The following is an 18,607-nucleotide window of genomic DNA, read 5'->3' as shown; positions in this document are numbered from 1 at the left end:
AGATGATGAAGGAGATGATACCTTTATTTTAGTTTCTCTCTTATCTCCTTATCAAGTGTTTTTTTTCCTTTCTAAGTGTGCATCTTTTTCTTTAAAAAATTAGGGTTGCCTCCTTTTTTTTTTCTTGATTACCTTTTGTGAGTTGCTAAGTTAGGCATTATATAGGGGGTGGGGATTAGGGTTTCTGGTTGGGCTAAGGGAAAAAACCCAATCGCCACAAACATTTGAAATTTTGATATCCCCATCTTTTTATTTTGAAATTTTTACCCTAGTCAAAGTTGGGTATTTACATTGGTATAATTAATTGCTTTGAACTTCCTCATTTCCAATTTCCTGAACTCATAAAGCATCAAAATCCTAGAGATTTTTGTGTTGATAAAAATGCTTATTACCTTGAATTTTTGCAAGTATTTTTCTACAGCATATCATTAGGGAACAATAGGTTGTATTCCTCTGTTAAAAATATCCAATACATGAGCCAAACTTGGCTTTGGATTACCTTGTCCATGGAATGAGTTCGATTGGAAGAGTTTCTACTACTCTATGTGTAGATTCCCTAAAGAGGAAATTGTGAGTAAGAAGCAGCATGTAGTGGTTGAATCCTCTAAGCATAGAGATATCCTATTTGTGAGAAATATCAACCTAGATGATTGTTTGTTGCATTACTTTATAAGTTATATTATGATTTCAAAATTGTCAAATCATTCTGAAATTAGTGATTTGGAGTTATAATTGATGTTTCCCCTTCAAACTTTTAAACCTATTAGGGAGAAGAATTTAATGATTTTGGCATTTATCATCATGCAACAGATGCATTATCATAGGGAGAAGAACAACCCACTATCCTACACTAGCTTAGTGACTACTATACTTAATAGGTTTGGAATCTTGACTATTGGAGAGTCAAAAGTAGAACTTGATGCTAAGGATAACAAAATTGACTCGAATGTTATCCACAAAATAGGTTTTTTTTCAAGATCCAATTGATTTAAGTTTCAAGCATAAGAACAAGCATGTTGAACCCTATGAACCTCTTGTTCCTCAACCAAAACCATAACCACAACAACCTCAATTCTATGATCCATCATCGTCTTCAAATGAACCAAACAATCATATGATAACGGACGAACTTGTTAGACTTCGAGAATATATCTCTAAAAGGATGCATACTCTTGAAGCTAAGAATCAAAAAGTTTGCAATTACATTATAATGATCTCAAACCATTTGGATTACATGGATGAAAATGAATTAGATTTGTTTTAGAAATCTCCTAAAGTTTAGTTTTTGTTTAGTGATTGTTTGTCAAATACTATTATGGCTTAATTTCACTTTGGATGTAACTTTTATGTCATTGCTTATAATTTCTATGTGTATGAACAACTTGTGCTATCAATACAATGCTTGAGTGCTTATTTTTCAAATTTTGGCCTTGGTACACATATACATGTCTTGGATGTCCCTATACATACTCATTCTTTTATGATGTCAAAAGGGAGAGAAATATTGGTCTTCTTCTTTCTTGATTAAATTTCAGGGCAATAAAATCTAAAACAAAGGGGAAGTATATAACATAGAGGGAGAACACAAATTTTTTAAATCAAGAAATCAATGTCAATAATATTGGTTTGTCATTATAAAAATGAGGAGATTGTGAAGAAGAGCCTTTTCCTTGACCTTGGTTAGATTTTGATAAAGAGACCAACATTAACAAAAAGAAGAAAAAGGATGGAAGACTTCATACACAAAAAGCAAACTCTTGTAACCAGATAAGATTCTTTATTGCTTTCAAGATTAAGTCATATTCCTTTCTAAGTCGATTACTACTCTATATCACAAATGATCTTACAAACATTTTAAAAACATTTTCATGTCAGACTGAGATGGAAACTAATAGGGGGTGAATTAGTTGTCTTAAATCTATGACATATTTTTCTGCAAATTTCAGAGTTAGTAGCAACGGAAAAGTTATGCAGAAAAATATCAAGTAAATTTCAAGAGATAAAGGATAAGAGAGTACTCGAAGAGTTTTATGCTGTTTCACCTTCTTGTGCACCGAATGTTACATCCAGTACTCTTGCAGCACAAGATATTTCTTCACTAGATATTAAGAGTAATAATTACAAATTCTCACCTCGAGACTTCCTTGTACCTTACTCACTCTCTAATACATGTGTCACTCTTTGGAAAACAACATTTTCAAGTGACTCTATCCCCTTTCTTATCACACCCTTGTGATAGAAAGTATTTCAGCAAATTGAATGAAGAAAACTTTAACAATGGCAAGGATTGCTTTTACAAGATTTGAACACTATGATCTCTTGCAATCCACTAACTATTTGTACACTTAGTTATAATGCTCAGAAGGTTTGAAAATATTTGAAACCATACTTAAAGCAACTTCAGAAAATTTAATCTGAAAGTTAAGAACAAGTTGTAGAAAGTGTAGAAAAGGTATTTCAGAAAAATTCAGATTGTGTATATGATTTGTGTCTTTGAATTATGAGTTTCAATGCCTTTAAATAAGTTTTCCAATCAGCCATAACACCTCTATGAAAAGCTAGGATTCGATTGGAATGAAGCCATTACTTTTGGGGTGAAAGTTGTTCAGTTTGAATTTGAAAATATGGTGTAACAACTCTCAGTAATCGATTATAGCATCGACGTAATCGATTACCCAAACATTTTGTCCATCTGAGTAATCGATTACCATACTGTGTAATCGGTTACTCCCATATATTGTAACTGTGTAATCAGTTACTCCAAGGAAGTAATCGATTACCCTGTTCAGTTTTTGTTGGTTAACTCGTTTCTCACTCATGTAATTTGTTACTTAGTTCTGGTAACATGTTTCTTAGTCACACTAACCTATTACTTAGATTTAGTAATCTGTTACACAATATTTTGAAAATTGTTTTCATTTATACTTGTAGTTTTCAATTTTCTTTTAAAATATTTTTGAGAATTACTACTAATTGTATATTATAGAGTATAAGGATAGAAGTACCTATAGACTTAGACTCTAAATTCTTTGAAGCTTTATCTTCATGGTCTTCATAAGTATTCTTCATTTTCTTCTTTATGTGATATTGGTGTCTTCATCAAAATCGTGCCAAGGTCAGAAGCAAGATCTTCTTCATATTTCATAAACTTAAATGAGGATGAAAATTAATTTCAAAGATTTAAAAATAAAGTTTTAGAAAACTTAGTAACATGTTACCTGAAACAGAGTAATAGGTTACTTGAAACAAAGTAACAAGTTACTTGAAATAGAGTAAGAGGTTACCAGATAGAAACATGGGAGAGTAATTAACTACTCAAATTGAGAAATCGGTTACCTTGCTAGACAATAAGGTTGAGTAATCGGTTAACACGACTGAGTAACCAAATACCCAGTGTTATTGCAGCAGTTTCAAATTTGAAATTGGGCCAACATCTTTCAAAACGAACCAATACCTTCCCAAATGTTTTGTACCTCCTTGAAAGGGCTTCAAGACTTCTTGAAACTATATATAAGGTATCCTAAGACTCATAAACAAAACATACATTTTTCATACAACTTGAATTGCGCTTTCAATTATATCTTGGCATTCAAGTAACTTAGTTTTCATGAAACTTTATGCACTTTTAACAAGTCTGAAAAACTTAGAGCATATTGTAATATTGAGAGTGATTACCTTACAAGGATCCATATCAGAACAAGATTGGGTATTAGTGATCCTTAGTCATACTTATAATTTTTCACTCACTATAAAGAAGAATCGCCATAGGGTTTGCTGAGCGAAAAATGTAAAACAAGGAAAATAGTGTACTTTCTTGTTTGGAGAATTTGAATGATTAACTTGAATGGATCTTGGTATGAGATTTTTAACGTGATATTAAATTTATAGTGGAAATCTCTTGATACAAGTCAAGAGGACTAGGCGTAGTCTTTGGTTGTTGAAGATGGATCAGGATATATGCTGGCATGATTTTCTCTATCTCTACACTTTTCATTTTTGTGGTAATTGTTCTTACATTTAGACATATGTTGAATATTTGATTTTTATACTTTGTAAGAAAGTAAAATTCCACAGAAAACTAATTCAACCCCTTTTATTTGTCATCTATACTTAGATAGATGGTGATTGAACTAAAATTCTGAGTTTTACCTCAGTTAATCAATTAGTAGTCAATTAAATTGTAGATAATGGAATTCATATTTTATCTGAAATTGTATTGAATTATAGTTAATCAATAAACCAATTAGAGTAATCGATTAAGAAGTTTCAATAAACCAATCATCGATTGTGACTATGCCTTAATCGATTATATTAAGTCTTATTTGATCTTTCAATATTCATGCAATAGAATTCATTTCAGTTTTAACTTCTGAAAATCAAGAAAGAAATTGTGAGAATCTTAGAGAAAAATAAAGCTCATCATATTCGTTTTCAAATAATGTTCTCATCTTCTCTAATCATCAAGCTGTATTGATCTTAATTTGTCAATTTGATTAGAGATTAGGGTGAAGTGTTTTTCGATCTAGATTGTTGTTGCTATTGCATATGAAGGTGTTCATCAAATAACAATATTCAATGTTGCTTTGTAAAAGAAAGAAAATAGATAGATTAGGGGTGAGGGATTCTCTTTCTAGAAGATTAAGATCATTGTATGATATATAGAATCTAGGAGGAGGTGGGGAATCAACCAGGGTCAAGCTTGTGAAGAAAGACAAGCTAGTCCTTGTTGATTTATTTGTATCAAACAAAACCTCCATTAGAGAAAATCCTCAAATCAACCAAGGGACTGGACATAACATCATTCTTTACGTAAACCAGTATCAAATCTCTAGTATCAAATCTTTTTTCCTTATACTCTTTAATTTCAACAATTACACTTGTTAATAAATTGATTTGTATATGACTAATATAGGCTCTCATATTATTATTCATCGTATGGTTGTTGAAGAAGTTAATTCATTTTTGAACGTTTCTATTAGAATCGATTAACTAACAATTAATATTGCTTAATTGATTCTTAATTATACGAAGACTTTGTAAAATTGAAAATTGTTGATTGGAGCATCAAAGTAGTGACACATCAATTCCTCTCTCGGTGTGCACTAGTGCCCTTGTCACCCAACAAATGTTTCATGAGTTTAAACATCTCATTGTACTTGTATGGTTTATGTATGCCTAAGGTAAACATTAAATCGTTAATACAACTCAATGTAAGCTTAATTTATTTAGGACCATCAAAACCTAGAGAATTAATACTTGGAATGTGTTGTAGACATCTTAAGTCTTTAACATTTTTCATTGTTTATAATGAAAATTGTATGTTATGATTTTATTGAATATTCAAAGTATATAATTCAAACATATAAATTGTAAAGAGCTTAATGACTCCTCCTAAGATTGTGCTACACTTAAAAAAGATTTGCTTGAATGAGATATAAATACGAGACATATTTACATATCACAAAGATTTTTGAAGATATACATGTACGAGAGTAAGAATATTTTGAAAAACATGTATGTATTAAAGTGTAAGTATCATAGCATAAGAGTTAATTCATTCTTGAAGTTAATTGGGTTTTATGGTATAATCGATTAGTAATGATTAACCAACAACTAACATTACTTAATTGACCCTTAATTGTACTATAGTTGATTATATGGAGTTTTAGATATTTTTTGTCTAATTAATTAGTCGATCAAGACTGTGTAAAATAGAAAGTTATCGATTAAAGGGAGCACATCTGTTGTACCATAAAGTGTATCATTCTATGTGACACTGCTTGTGATTGATTGTAAAAAATGCGTTTAAGTTAAAAAAAGAATGATTAAGTATTTTTTTTGACCAATCACAAATAATAGCATATGGAATGATACACTTTTATGGGACAACAATGTTCACCCTCGATTAAATCAGCCAATAGTGATACATCACTTCCACCCGGTTTACGGTAGAGTCCTTATAACCTAACAAATATTTCATCAGTTTAAACATGGCATTGTACTTTTCTGTTTTTGTACACTAAAGGTAAACATATTAGATCGTTAAGATAACTAAACATAATCTTCATTTATGTAAGATTATCAAAGCCTAGAAGATTAATACGTGTTCCAAATTTCTTACGTTTTAACATTCTGACAAATATTTTTTTCTGATTTGTGGAATATTTAAAGTAGATAATTCAAACAGATAAATTGAAATGAACTTAAAGGCTCCCCTAAGATTGCGCTACACTTTAAAAACATTTGTTTGAATGTGAGAGAAATATGAAACATGTTTACATATCAAAAGGATTTTTATAGATATACATGCACCAGACTAAGAATATTTTGCAAAACATGTATGTGTCAAAGTGTAAGTATCAGAGTAGTTTATAGACATAAGTAGGAAACTTTATATAAAACAGAGTTTAAACACTAAGTTCTATTTAAAACAATTTATCTCGTTTCTTACTTTTTCTTTATAAAACTTTCAACCTTTTCTATTCTTTAACAAAAATAAATATATATTTTCTTCCCATATTTGACATCGTGCAAAAAGGATAGGGAAAGAAAAAAAGAGGTATAGATAAAGAAAAAAAATTCATTAAATAAATAGTCAAGTTACATGAGAATAACATCATTATCAGTACATTACTTGACTGAAAAGAAATCTAAAACCTAAAAAACACTTAAGGTTTGAAGAAATCTTACAGCATCCATTGCGTAATTGCTACTTGAGCGAGCATCCTTTCTTGAAAGTCTTGTTGTTCTCTTGTAGTGTTCACAACTTTAAGGCTAGTATCAACGAAACTTTTAGCCCCATTTGGAGATCTTTTTTTTGTTCATCCAAAGGATCTATGTTGCTATTAAGGGGTTAGTTTAGTGATATAAGATCTCGTTAGATCTTTAGGATGACCAAAAGGTCAAGAGTACGATTTCTGAGAGCGACATTTATTGGGAGAGGCAGTCATGAACCTCGAAATGGATTAGTTTCTTACCTAAAATGGTGAGAAGATACCCTTAATAATACAAAAAAATCATATTTTGGTTGATGGGAGGAGAAGGTTGAGTTTGTTCAGAATAACTATCAAATTCTAGAAGACTTGTTGTAGGAATATGAACTTCATTGTCTGAGTTTAGAATAAAGATATGAGGAACTAGAGATATTGATGACACTTTAGAAATATAATATCTTCTTAATGCCACCATATAGTCTAGTAAGGGTAACATGAAATATTATTTGGCAATCCCAAGGAGGTTTACTTTTAAAAATTTAGGAGTTGGCTAGAATTTACTTGTACAAAACCTAGATAAAATGCTAAGATAAAAAAAAATGATTTTCATTATAAATTTATTATAGGCATGTCAAATCATTTATTAAAAGATCATTTAAAAAAATACCGTGGTGTCAACAAAGACACACCAAGTACAATCCAATATTGCACAAGCTATTTTAAGTTTAATAATCACGTAGATATATTGATTTAAGGTTTTGTTGAATTTTAGGACAACGAAAAAGTTAAGAATTCAATTTTTAAGAACAACGCTTTGTTAGAAAGAACAACCACACATCCCAAAACGGATTAATTACTTGGGTTAGGGATACCAAAAAAAATTAATGGGTAGAGGTTTAGTAAGCCCCTTCATTTTTCATTAGCCGACCCGCTTGGTTGTTGAGCTAAAAGCAAATCAAGGAAGAAATCCTCCTCACATCTGAATAATTAAAGGATACGGATGATTACTGCTATCAAATGGTGAATTTTTTTTTCAACAATAGAGAAAATTCTGAACCCAAAACGATTCATTAGCAATTTAATCTAGATTAGAGAAATAAAATGTTTGATGCAGTGTAAAATCATAAACAATGGAATTCCAAATGAGAGCTACTTTGCCCATCACTAAAATAAATCAAGCTTTTGATATCAAACTTTGATCTGAAATTTTAAAACGGTTCTGGGATAAAACCCCATGGAGTAAATTTATTAAACAAAAGTTGCCGCAGCAATTAGTCTATAACTCACGAAAATCAATGATTTTCATCGACATCTAAAACTATATAAAATATAACTCATGCTATATAATTAACCGCTACCACTTCCATACTTCTTGCCCAACAACACCACCTGCAACTTGTCGTAACCGGCAAGGACACCAGCGCCAGCAACGGCACGGAGGATGTTAGCACCGGCTCCCTTAAACAAGGACTTGAAACCCTCATTCTTGAGGATCTGTGTGAATGCATCCAGAGAGCTCTTGTACTTGACAGCCTCACCGGACGTCATCATCATTCTTCTTCTTACGGTGTCAATGGGGTATGATGCTAGACCTGCACCATTGGTGATGAGCCACCCAAGTCCAAAGCTAGCGAAAAAGCTATCCTGCAAAGATCAAGGGAGATGGCAATAGGTTTCAGCAAATGAAAGGTGAAGGTTGTGTTAGGACAAACACAAAACTTTGTCAAATCTCTGATCTGGATCAGGGAATGATTGATAAAGTAATGAAAGATCTGAAGACATTTGCCTTAAATTTCAAGGCCTTAGCATGACCAACAACATATACTGTCAGTTACAACAAGAGTTTGGACAAAGAATATAACAATATCAATCATAACGGAAGGAAGAGGAGGCCAAAAAAACCAACCTGCAAATTTCCAGTAAGCAGAACAGGCTTCAAGGAATCATACATTCCAAAGTAGAGACCACGATACACAATGATTCCAACACAAGAAATGTTGAAACCACGGTAAAGGCCAGCAACACCATCAGTCGCCAATGTCTTCTTGTAAACATCAATGAGACCATTGAATTGCCTTTCTCCACCCTTCTTTGCAGCCTTTGAGTCATTAGCAAGACGGGTACGAGCATAGTCAAGGGAGTAGACAAATAAAAGGGATGAGGCACCAGCAGCACCACCAGATGCCAAGTTTCCAGCAAACCATTTCCAGTAACCATCACGGTCCTTCTTGAAGTTGAAAAGCCTCTTAAAGTAGTCCTTGAATGCAAAGTTCAAAGCCTAGTGGAATTTGACATGACAATTCAGTGTCAAATAGAACAAACCATAACAGTTGAAAGGAAGTCAAAAACCAAAATACAAATTTACCTGAGTGGGGAAATAACGGATGACATTTGCTGTGTTACCTCGCCACAGTGCAATAGCTCCCTCTTCCGCCGTTGTTCGCTTAAAACAATCACCAATACCCTTGTAGGGCTCAGAAAGCCTACCGGATTTAATCATCTCATCCTGGTTCTGGATCAGAAGTTTAATACGTTCAATGGGAGCAGCTGCAGTTTTGGAGACAGCAGCAGATACACCACCCATGAGAAAGTCAACAACAAAATTGCCTTTCTCTGCTGGAGCAGCAACAAAGATAGGGGAGGCTGTTGTTGCAACACTACTCAGATCAGTAGTGGCTCCGCATGTGGGCATAGCGGGATAGTTGAATGCAGCATTTGAGTAATTCCCGAATTGGCGTCTTTGGTAGAGAGCAGGCTGGCGGAAAGCTCCATCATAATTCCTAATATCAGAACGGAGATGGAGCTGTCCAGCAACCTTCCCGATGACTGTAGGGTGCTGAACCTGATCAACCATGGTGGCTTTCCTGAAGAAATACAGTATCAATATCAAATAAGGGTGATAAATTTAGGAAATATGAACATAGCAGCTTACACAAACAGCATGTATTCACCACAACATAAATAAGCCATGAGACAAGCACAATTTGACTAAATCATTCAATCACCAATAATTCTAGCTTATAGTTTCCAAAAGTTTGTTGCAAACACAAGAACTCTGACACTGAAAGCAACACTCCATCCACATATGTATGTGGTTATTGGGTTCAAAATAATATAACAAAAGTTCAGATGCGAGTTTATGTGTGATTAAACTACACCAAACAGTCATGTAGAATAGAAATCAAAACAATTAATACAATAAATTAAAAAAGCATAATAGAACTAGTATCATATAGAAATCCAAGATATATATATATATATATATATATATATAAAATAAGTTATAAAATATATATCTATATAATTAATTAATACCAACTACTTCCTACCCTAAGCGTCAACAATAAGTCCAATAACACAGAACACCAATTAAGAAGTCAGTGCTCAATCCTTTATTCATCTTTCTCATAAAAAATAATGAATAATGAATAAACCACCATATAGTCCTATGAATGTTTTAAATTACAGACCGCATCACGTGATATGGCAAAAATATTGCAGCCGCAATTGCAGTGTGATATTGAATCACAATGATACGACCACAATGCAACCACATTTGGGCCGCATCATGCTGCAATGCAAACACACCAGGCCGCATCAATATCAAAATATATTTTTTACACACAAAATAATTCACACTGCAATGACCGCACAGTAACCACGGTCACATTTAAAATTGTGGTCCAATCCTTATGAAAGGATATGGAAAAAAGATTCATCAAATTCCAAAGTGAACAAAGTAAAAACATTTGTAAATAGGATAAATTAAAAAACTTCAAAAAATTAAAAAACCAACCAACAGAGACAGGTTCCACTTAAGAATCAAGTTATAACTGGATCAATAACATCTAACAAAATTGATAACAGATCTACCATTTCTTGGGAATTTGACAATTAAAAACAAATAAAAAGCCATCAAATCGAATAGTTAAAAACAGTACACACTGCTCACAGAAGAAATCAAAGACAAACATAATCGAACTGGAAAAAAAATCAAAATTGAATACACATAATATATCATAACAGTGATAGATCTGAAGAGTGAACCGAAAAAAGAGTAACATAGAAACAACAGTTAATTTTTTCAGATCAAAGAGTGTGAAAAGACAGGAAATGAAGAAATGAAATTGGACATTTACCTTTCACAAATCAAAAGGGTTGAGATTGCGAAAGGATCAGGGAGAGAGAAAAAACACGACGAGGTTTTGTATTGAGGCGTGCTTTGAAGGAAGCGAAAGTGGAACCCTTTTATATGCGAACGCCACAGAGGGGTGAAAGTAGGGATAACTTGTTCTTTCCCAAAGTGAGTCAATGTACCATAAAAAAAAAAATATTTAATTTAAAATTTTAATAATTAAATATTTTTTAACTAATCATAAATAGTGGCATGTTAGGGTGAAATTAGATGGGTATATGATATATTTTGTCCACGTGGGATTGTGTTGAAGGTTATGAAGTTTAATGGTGAAAGGAAGAGAAAAGTCCACTATTGATATAATGATTGTGTATAAATCTTTATATTGATAGTGTATAAATATTACACTTTAAATTTTATGTGATTTACAAATAGTTTTTGTAAATATTTTACTTTCTTAGTCTTAAACTTCATTCATATGTGAAATTGATTTATGTTTAAAGATGCTGTTAAATTACTAATAAGGCAATAAGAAAATTATTGTAAAAATATGTTGACATTTTAGGGAATCATTTGAGCAGGTGAGGTTTATATACTTGGTATAATATTAGAAAAAATGTGGGACCCATTTTTAAATAGAAATATAATTTTTGCTTCAAATTTGTTTTTGTATTGTTCTTTTATTTTCCTCTCATTTCTTTGTTTTAAAGGGTATTTTTTTAAGTTGACACATATAAACATAAGAAGAGAGTTGAGTTGTATTTTTCATGTTTTTAAAACTTATGCTTTAATAAAAGAATCACGAGCAATTATAAGATTATAGTAACAATTACCTAATTGGAAAAACACTAATTCACAACAAGTTTAAATCCACACATTTATTATAAATTCAAATACTAAAAAAATAAGGAATACAAGTATTTTTATTGACTTACTTTCAGTAGTTACATCATTTCCCATCTTTTAAAAAGATTTTCCATAATTTCTCAAATAGTTATAAATATTGAACACCTTTTCAAGAAATTAATTTTTTCAATATCAAGCCTCTCTAGACTCTATACATATAGAAATTCTACTCATTTTCTTGTATTTCTCTTGCTTCTTGTGTGTAGTCTCCAATATTGTGTCTAAATCCTATAATGTTCTCTCTCTTTAGGATACATAGAAGAAACATAATATAAGATTCAAGTGAGCGGCCAAACAAGTTCCTATGAAGACTAACTCTGCATTTCTATTAGTATGTATTGACATGGCAATATAAGTCAAAGGTTGCAAGTGTGATTGACTCATTTAGTTTTTATGAAGACAAAGACTTTAAGAAGACAAGGACTATATGAAATCTTGAAGATGAAGACAACTTTACAAGTAACATGCCAAGACTCAAGGTCATCATAGACTTAGGAAAAACTTTTATGTTTTATAGAAGTCCTAAGATGATTGCTTAGACTGAGTTTAAGATTGAATTTTCATATTCTTTTTCATTAAATTTCATATTCATAAAACCTTGTATTAATCTTCATTAGAATCTAGGGTTCTTGCGAGATTTTTGTCTTCAGGTTTAGTTTTGAGTTTAGTATTGTATTAGCACATTCAAGGTGCAAATTACTCGGATTTATTTTTCTTTAGCCTAGTGAATTGATATTCTCAAGGTTGTTGGGAATTAGAGTTAGAATCTAGTTGAGGTTAAGTTTTGTATCTTCACACTTTACAAAGGTCTTGGCTATATCGTGAGTAGATGTTGAGTATCCGAAAGAGACGGGTTAGATGTCAAACCGACGCGAGAGACTCTAGGGCTAAGAAATGAGCGTTTGTAGTTATTGGAAGTGTGTTTGTAAAATACATTTGATTCCATAGTGAAGAAAATCTTCCTAGATTAGAAGGGGAGGCCTGAATGTAGTTTACAAGTGAACACACAAACGAATGAGGATACAATTCTTTGGTGCACTCTTCTATCCTTTATCTATTTACAATTCAGTTTTTATATGTTTCGTTATTGATTCTTTATGTTTCTTAATTAACTCTTGATATGCAAATTATTGATTTATCATTTGATATATTTTCATTATGAAGTAATTTGAATATGTAAAGATTGTTTTTGGTAAAAACTTGTTTTGCAAGAAACCATATCATTCAAGATTTCAAGAATCAGAATAATTGATTATTGTATATTAATAATCGATTACTGTGAAAATAATAGATTATTGTGGACTGTTTTGTGATATTCGTGTTGTGTACGATCAGAGTATAAACACACCTAGGGGGTGAATAAGTGTTATGCTACATAGTTATTACTTTTGCCGGTTAATATTCTTTTAGAAAAATACTCAGTATAATCGATTATCGAGGTTTTTAATTGATTAAAGACATTAATGTCTTAATCGATTATCATAGTAGTTCTTGATATTCTTGAGAACAGTTATTTCACAGCCGATATCCCAGAAATTAATTCTTTACCAAAACAGATCAATTTCAGAGAATGCCCCACACATTTATTAATTAATGGGCATGTAATGAATCAATAAAACTAATCAATAAACAATTTAAAGAATGTAAAGACGTAAAGTAAATGAGATAAGGGTAGAGAAGAATAAGCAGTAGAATTTTATCCTGATTCATTTGTGAGTCCACTTGCAAATTACATTCAGTCCTTCTGCTTTGGGAGATTTTTCTTCACTAGAAACTTTAATGTTAATTACAAACAAGCTTCCAATTTAACACTTCTACAAATGCTTTTTTCTTGAAATCTAAGCCAAGCAATACGGTTTGATCTTCTCTCACCTCTTTTGGATACCACACCTACTCATGATTCTGTCCTAGTCGATTCTTGCTTCTTTTCAAGACCCTTGTATAAGCGGTGGAAAATACTAATCAACATAACCACAACTAGGGTGATTCTTCTCTCAAATGGCTAACAAGTGTAATGCCCCGAAAATTACTCCAACAATATTGCCCAAAAATGGGTAATTTTTTTTGTAATGTAAAACTCCTCCATTTACATTTGATTCCTTTTTGGGACATTACGTTAAGTAACCTAAATTGCAGAAAAGACAACAATCGTTACCTAATGGTAACCAAAGCCACTTAATATATCGTGGAATAATTCTTTATTGAAAATGACGAAAAATGTTTATTTAAAAGTCGAAGTGGAAATAAAATCTTGTCTAACCTTAAAATATACACAATGGACTGATTTATTCAACACATTAAAAGTACCCTACACAGATACCTGCCTCAAGAGCAAAATAGAAATGGAAATGACTACTAGTGACTAGCTCTAGTATTCGCGGGTGTGCTAGAACACTCGCATTGGTGCTCCTCCATCTCAAAATTGGAGGAGAGGTCTACCACCTCAATGGAGTCCTCTATATAGACTAACTCCACACAGTCCTCCTCTTCGGCTTCCAGCTCCTCCTCTTTAGCCTCCATCTCTTCTTCTAGGCCATTGGGCGCAGCCTGCGACATACTTCCTGCTTCCGCATCTGCCTGAAGATCGGGAAGCATTCGTCGAGAAGCTCTCCTCCACGGTGGGGAATTGAGCACGTCGTCCCAACTCCGTCTCCTAGTAGATTGTCCCGTAGTAGTGGGCCCGTTAGGAATCATAGACTGAATGGATGGTGCAATAGGTGTTAATCTCCGAGCAGGTAAGGTGAAAGAAGCTTCCAAGTTCGTATGATGTGAAGGGAAGCGCATCGTAGAGCCATCACAAACCATCCCCAACTCTAAGGCACAAGTCCAGGTGTAGGTGTATCAGTGTCCGTCACTGCTCCATGTCCCCTCCTGGGACATCGAGAATCGGTAGCTTCGAATCCTCGCGATACGGTCCATCTGAACAAGAACACGAACCAAAGACAAGTAGAAAGAAAAGGGAGTAAGACATCTAATGAATATTATTCATTGACGATATAGAATTACACAGAATATCACATCTAGACAGACACGCATAATATACAACAATATATATCTTATACATAAATGCACAATGATAAATGATGTTATAACTCAGATCATGAGGATCAATATCCACGATCTCAATGTATGAATGTTATGCTTATTTCATCAGTCCTTAAACCAACATCCTCCCAATAAACTATTCGGAAATAAACAAGGATATAGGTCCCATAACAAGCCGATTTGAACCCACCATAAATTATTCCTCGCAAAGATATATGATCGATCTGTTCCGAAGAATTGTCAATTTCAGGACAGTCTCGTATCAAACCCTTTCTGGGCACCCCTCTCATTTATCCTGATTGCAAAAAGGGGTTGTTAGAGATCATCTAGTCTGCGCTGTGAGAATTGTCCAATCCAACAGAATATCAGACCCAGGAATACAAGGGATTTGTCTCACCTAGACTCGCCCTCAAGACTTTGCTGACGAATCACCGCCATCGCTGCCCCTCTCAACATCACGGGCTCGTTCGTCTCCCATAATTTTCCTCTCCACTACTTTGTTATTCATAATGAGTATGCATACTAATCGAGGTTAGCCGATTAAATCTTTTAATCATTCTTTTATATTGATCGGCCCATCCTAAGACATTTCCCAAAGGAATGCTTCTTGTGGGACCCGATTTTATGTTATCACGTAATATAGGAATAACATCCCTACCACTACGAACCATCCCTGAATTATCCTGGACAGCCATATGGCCAATCATCTTACAATCAGACGACCTCGCTGCGTGGTGTTATGTAATCCTTTTTGGGCATTGCCTTGCTCACAATGTCATCGTTGGAATCCTTGCCCGAATAAGGCATAAGAATAAATGTAACTGTATAAGTTCGTTGATTTAGGCATCGAGCTCCTCGTTTGATCCATGATCACTCCCAATTATTGAATATACTTCTCACCCAAGTTAGAGTTATTGTCTAAGCTATCAATCCATCAAAAGCAATAAAAAACATTGCTTGTCTCTCGCCCAAGCGAAAGATAGTCGCTCAAGCGACAATTTCATCAAAACAGACTCTATTTTCTGCATGGTTGTCGCCCAAGCGAGAGCCTATCGCTCAAGCGAAAAATCCACCAAAAAAGGGTCAAAATTACCCCCTGGTTCTCGCCCGGGCGCCAAAACTGCCTAGAACAGGCCAAACACGCTGCCTGGCCCTCGCCCGGGCATGGCTGGCTCGCCTAGACGAGGTTGGGTTGCCCAGGCGTGGCTGGTTCAATGGCCAGGCGTGTCTGGCTCGCCCAAGCTTGGCTGGTTCAGTGGCCAGGCATGTCTGGCTCGCCCAGGCGTGGCTAGACCAGTGGCCATGACCACTCTCTCAACCGTTTGGGCCACCAGATCGAATACCATCGTTGTTTTCGATCCCTAGACGTTTTAGTTTCTTGTTGAAAGAGTTCTCTTGCTACATATTGAGGCAAGTTTCTGATTGATGTATTTAATGACAGGTCGATTCTTTGCTCGCCATCCTGGCTTTGTTGGAATAAATTCTAACCCCGATATAATGGTTTCAAGAATGTGCCTTTAATAAAAAACTTAGCTTTATTGAATTATTAACAATTTCATATCCTCTCGGCTTTATTGGAATAAACTCCAACGTCAGTGAATTTAGCAATTTTATACACGTGATAATGAGTGATATTTATTTACATTTTCCTTTATTAACCAAACTATTTCCTTATTGAAGATTGGTAAAGAACAAATAAATAAAGCAATAAAGTTAGAATTTAACCGTACTACTTCTTTTGAAGGGTTGGTATAAACAATAAGGAATAAAATAATAAATAAATATTAGTTGCGGAAATGTAAATGAAAGAAAATAAATGTTAGTTGCAGAAAATAAATGACAAAAAATAAAAGTTAGTAGTTAGATCACTCATTATAACTGTGTATTTTTTTTTTCACAAAGTTACATTTTATGAATTAAATTGCACTTTGATTCAAGGTTTCTTTCCTTGCAACAAATAAAATTTATATGTTAATACTTTACTATTTTACATTTGCATCTCTTTCAAGATTCAATTGTAGTATAGTATAGAATTATGTCGAATCACAAGGAATTGCCTAATAGAACATTATTATAAACATGCAATATTACTAATCAAGTTTGAACATATTTTGAGTTTGATTTTGTTTATGGACTTTGAACAAGTAAACATAAATAAACAACTATTATGCACAAATTCTTGAGGAGAAAATTTAGTTTGAATGATGGAAATATTTCTTAATATGTTTCTATGAAAAATGTTTATAAAAGTTATGTGTTATACTTTTGGTTATTCCAAACATCAGTTCATAAAATTTCCATCAGTCCCCTAGCGAGAAAAAGTGATTTTCAAAGCTTGCAAATTACACTAATCAATAGAAAACTGTCACTCGACGAAATAAGTTGGCACGCCTTATTTCAGGCTCCGTAAACATTGATTAACTTTGATGACAAGTTGTTTAAAATGGATGCTTTGATTTGGAAAATGAACTAAGGTGTATTCCTACTTTTTAGTTCATTTGTCAAGACTTTAAAAAGAAGCATTTTGGATCATGAAAAATCAAGTTTTAGGTGATCAAACTAAAATCGCATTAAGCAATTTCTAAAGAATTAAAATTGTCAAATTAATAACTTAAACATGATTCAATATAATGAAATAAGAAATAACAAGAAATATTAGTGAGCCAAAATTCAACTAAAATTTAGGAGCATTAGCCATCTTAATCCAAGGATTTAAGACACTTTACCATGCACAAATGAGATTATAAAATGAATTTTTATATCTCATTTGATTACTCCTTCTCCTCTTGAATTAAGAAGAAACTATAAAATAAAATTACTTAAACTACTTTGGAGAAGAATTCCTCCAAGAAATTACAAAGAAGAAAGTGTAGAAGAAGAGAGAATTTCAGATTCTAGAGAGAAGTAGAATGTGGAGTATGTGTTGATGAGAAAATGTGTGTCTTTTTTGCCTTTGAGGCTCCTCCTATTTATAGGAGTTTCTGGAAATCGCCAAACTCCTCTCCTTGACGACCAAGCTGCTGACCAAACCCTTCAGGACGAGTTCGGTCATGGCCAAGCAGCTTAGTCACCTGCTTGAGGCTGAGTCACCCAAGCTAGTCGTGAGCTAGTGGCCCAGCTATTGTAGCTACCTCTGAAAAGCCTATGGAGGCTACTTGGAGTGAGGTCATGGTTGCTTGGTGGCTAAGTCAACTTGACCAAGTTGCTGGGTGCACACCGCCAAGATCCCGTGTGGCACCGCTAAGCTGCCTGCTTGAGCAACTTTGACCGTGCTGATTGTGATGTGGCCTGGTGCTTGTTGATCTGGTCATGTGTGTGGTTCCAAGATGGGCGGTCCAGGTGCTTCACTAAGTTGTTTGCTTGAGCAGGTTGGCTTATGTCCGGCTTGTGTTCTGACCATGCCAGGTTGGGTCTGACCGTGCTAGGTTGGTGTCCATGTCAGCTAGGCGTGGGCTTGGTCCAAGTTAAGCTGCTTAGTTAGCAGCTTCAAGTCGACTATATATTTTTCCACATATGCCAAGTCTTGTTGAGTCATGCTTAAGACTAAGCACATAGCTTGCCACGTCAATCCAAAATATTTTTTCCACATAGGCCAAGTCTTGTGTGTGGATCATTTGGGCCTCTTTTGAGCATTTTATTTGTACTTGATTATTTCTTCTCTTTTCCACCTAAATCCTACAAAATATAATAAAAAGGAAATACACAAAGAATATATACAAGATTGTGATATTTTATCCAAAAAGTGTTGAATTAAGTTGGTTTTCTCAATTTTGCAAAGGATAAGTGTCATAAAAAGTGTATGAAATTT

At 33.6% G+C, this 18,607-nt stretch overlaps 1 protein-coding gene across 1 annotated transcript; it reads right to left on the bottom strand.

The window, feature by feature from the left end:
- LOC109343324 (ADP,ATP carrier protein 1, mitochondrial-like) lies at nucleotides 7,853-10,975 on the bottom strand. The gene is made up of 4 exons (XM_019581563.1): nucleotides 10,853-10,975; nucleotides 9,079-9,577; nucleotides 8,620-8,991; nucleotides 7,853-8,357 (listed from the first exon to the last, which is right to left on the bottom strand). Exons 2-4 carry the CDS (start codon nucleotides 9,565-9,567, stop codon nucleotides 8,061-8,063), a joined length of 1,158 nt encoding a protein of 385 aa, XP_019437108.1. The 5' UTR covers nucleotides 9,568-9,577; nucleotides 10,853-10,975; the 3' UTR covers nucleotides 7,853-8,060.

The sequence above is a fragment of the Lupinus angustifolius genome, chromosome LG03 (assembly GCF_001865875.1).
Source record: "Lupinus angustifolius cultivar Tanjil chromosome LG03, LupAngTanjil_v1.0, whole genome shotgun sequence".
Lineage (NCBI taxonomy): Eukaryota > Viridiplantae > Streptophyta > Magnoliopsida > Fabales > Fabaceae > Lupinus > Lupinus angustifolius.
Note: the sequence above shows the minus strand (reverse complement) of the source record. Positions and strands in the feature narration are given on the sequence as shown.

Excerpts from the sequence above, each read along its gene's own strand:
- LOC109343324 (XM_019581563.1), bottom strand. The coding sequence starts at position 9,567 with ATGGTTGATCAGGTTCAGCACCCTACAGTCATCGGGAAGGTTGCTGGA. Across the intron at positions 8,992-9,078 it reads TCCGTTATTTCCCCACTCAG|GCTTTGAACTTTGCATTCAA; the intron begins GTAAATTTGTAT and ends AAATTCCACTAG. Across the intron at positions 8,358-8,619 it reads TGCTTACTGGAAATTTGCAG|GATAGCTTTTTCGCTAGCTT; the intron begins GTTGGTTTTTTT and ends TGATCTTTGCAG.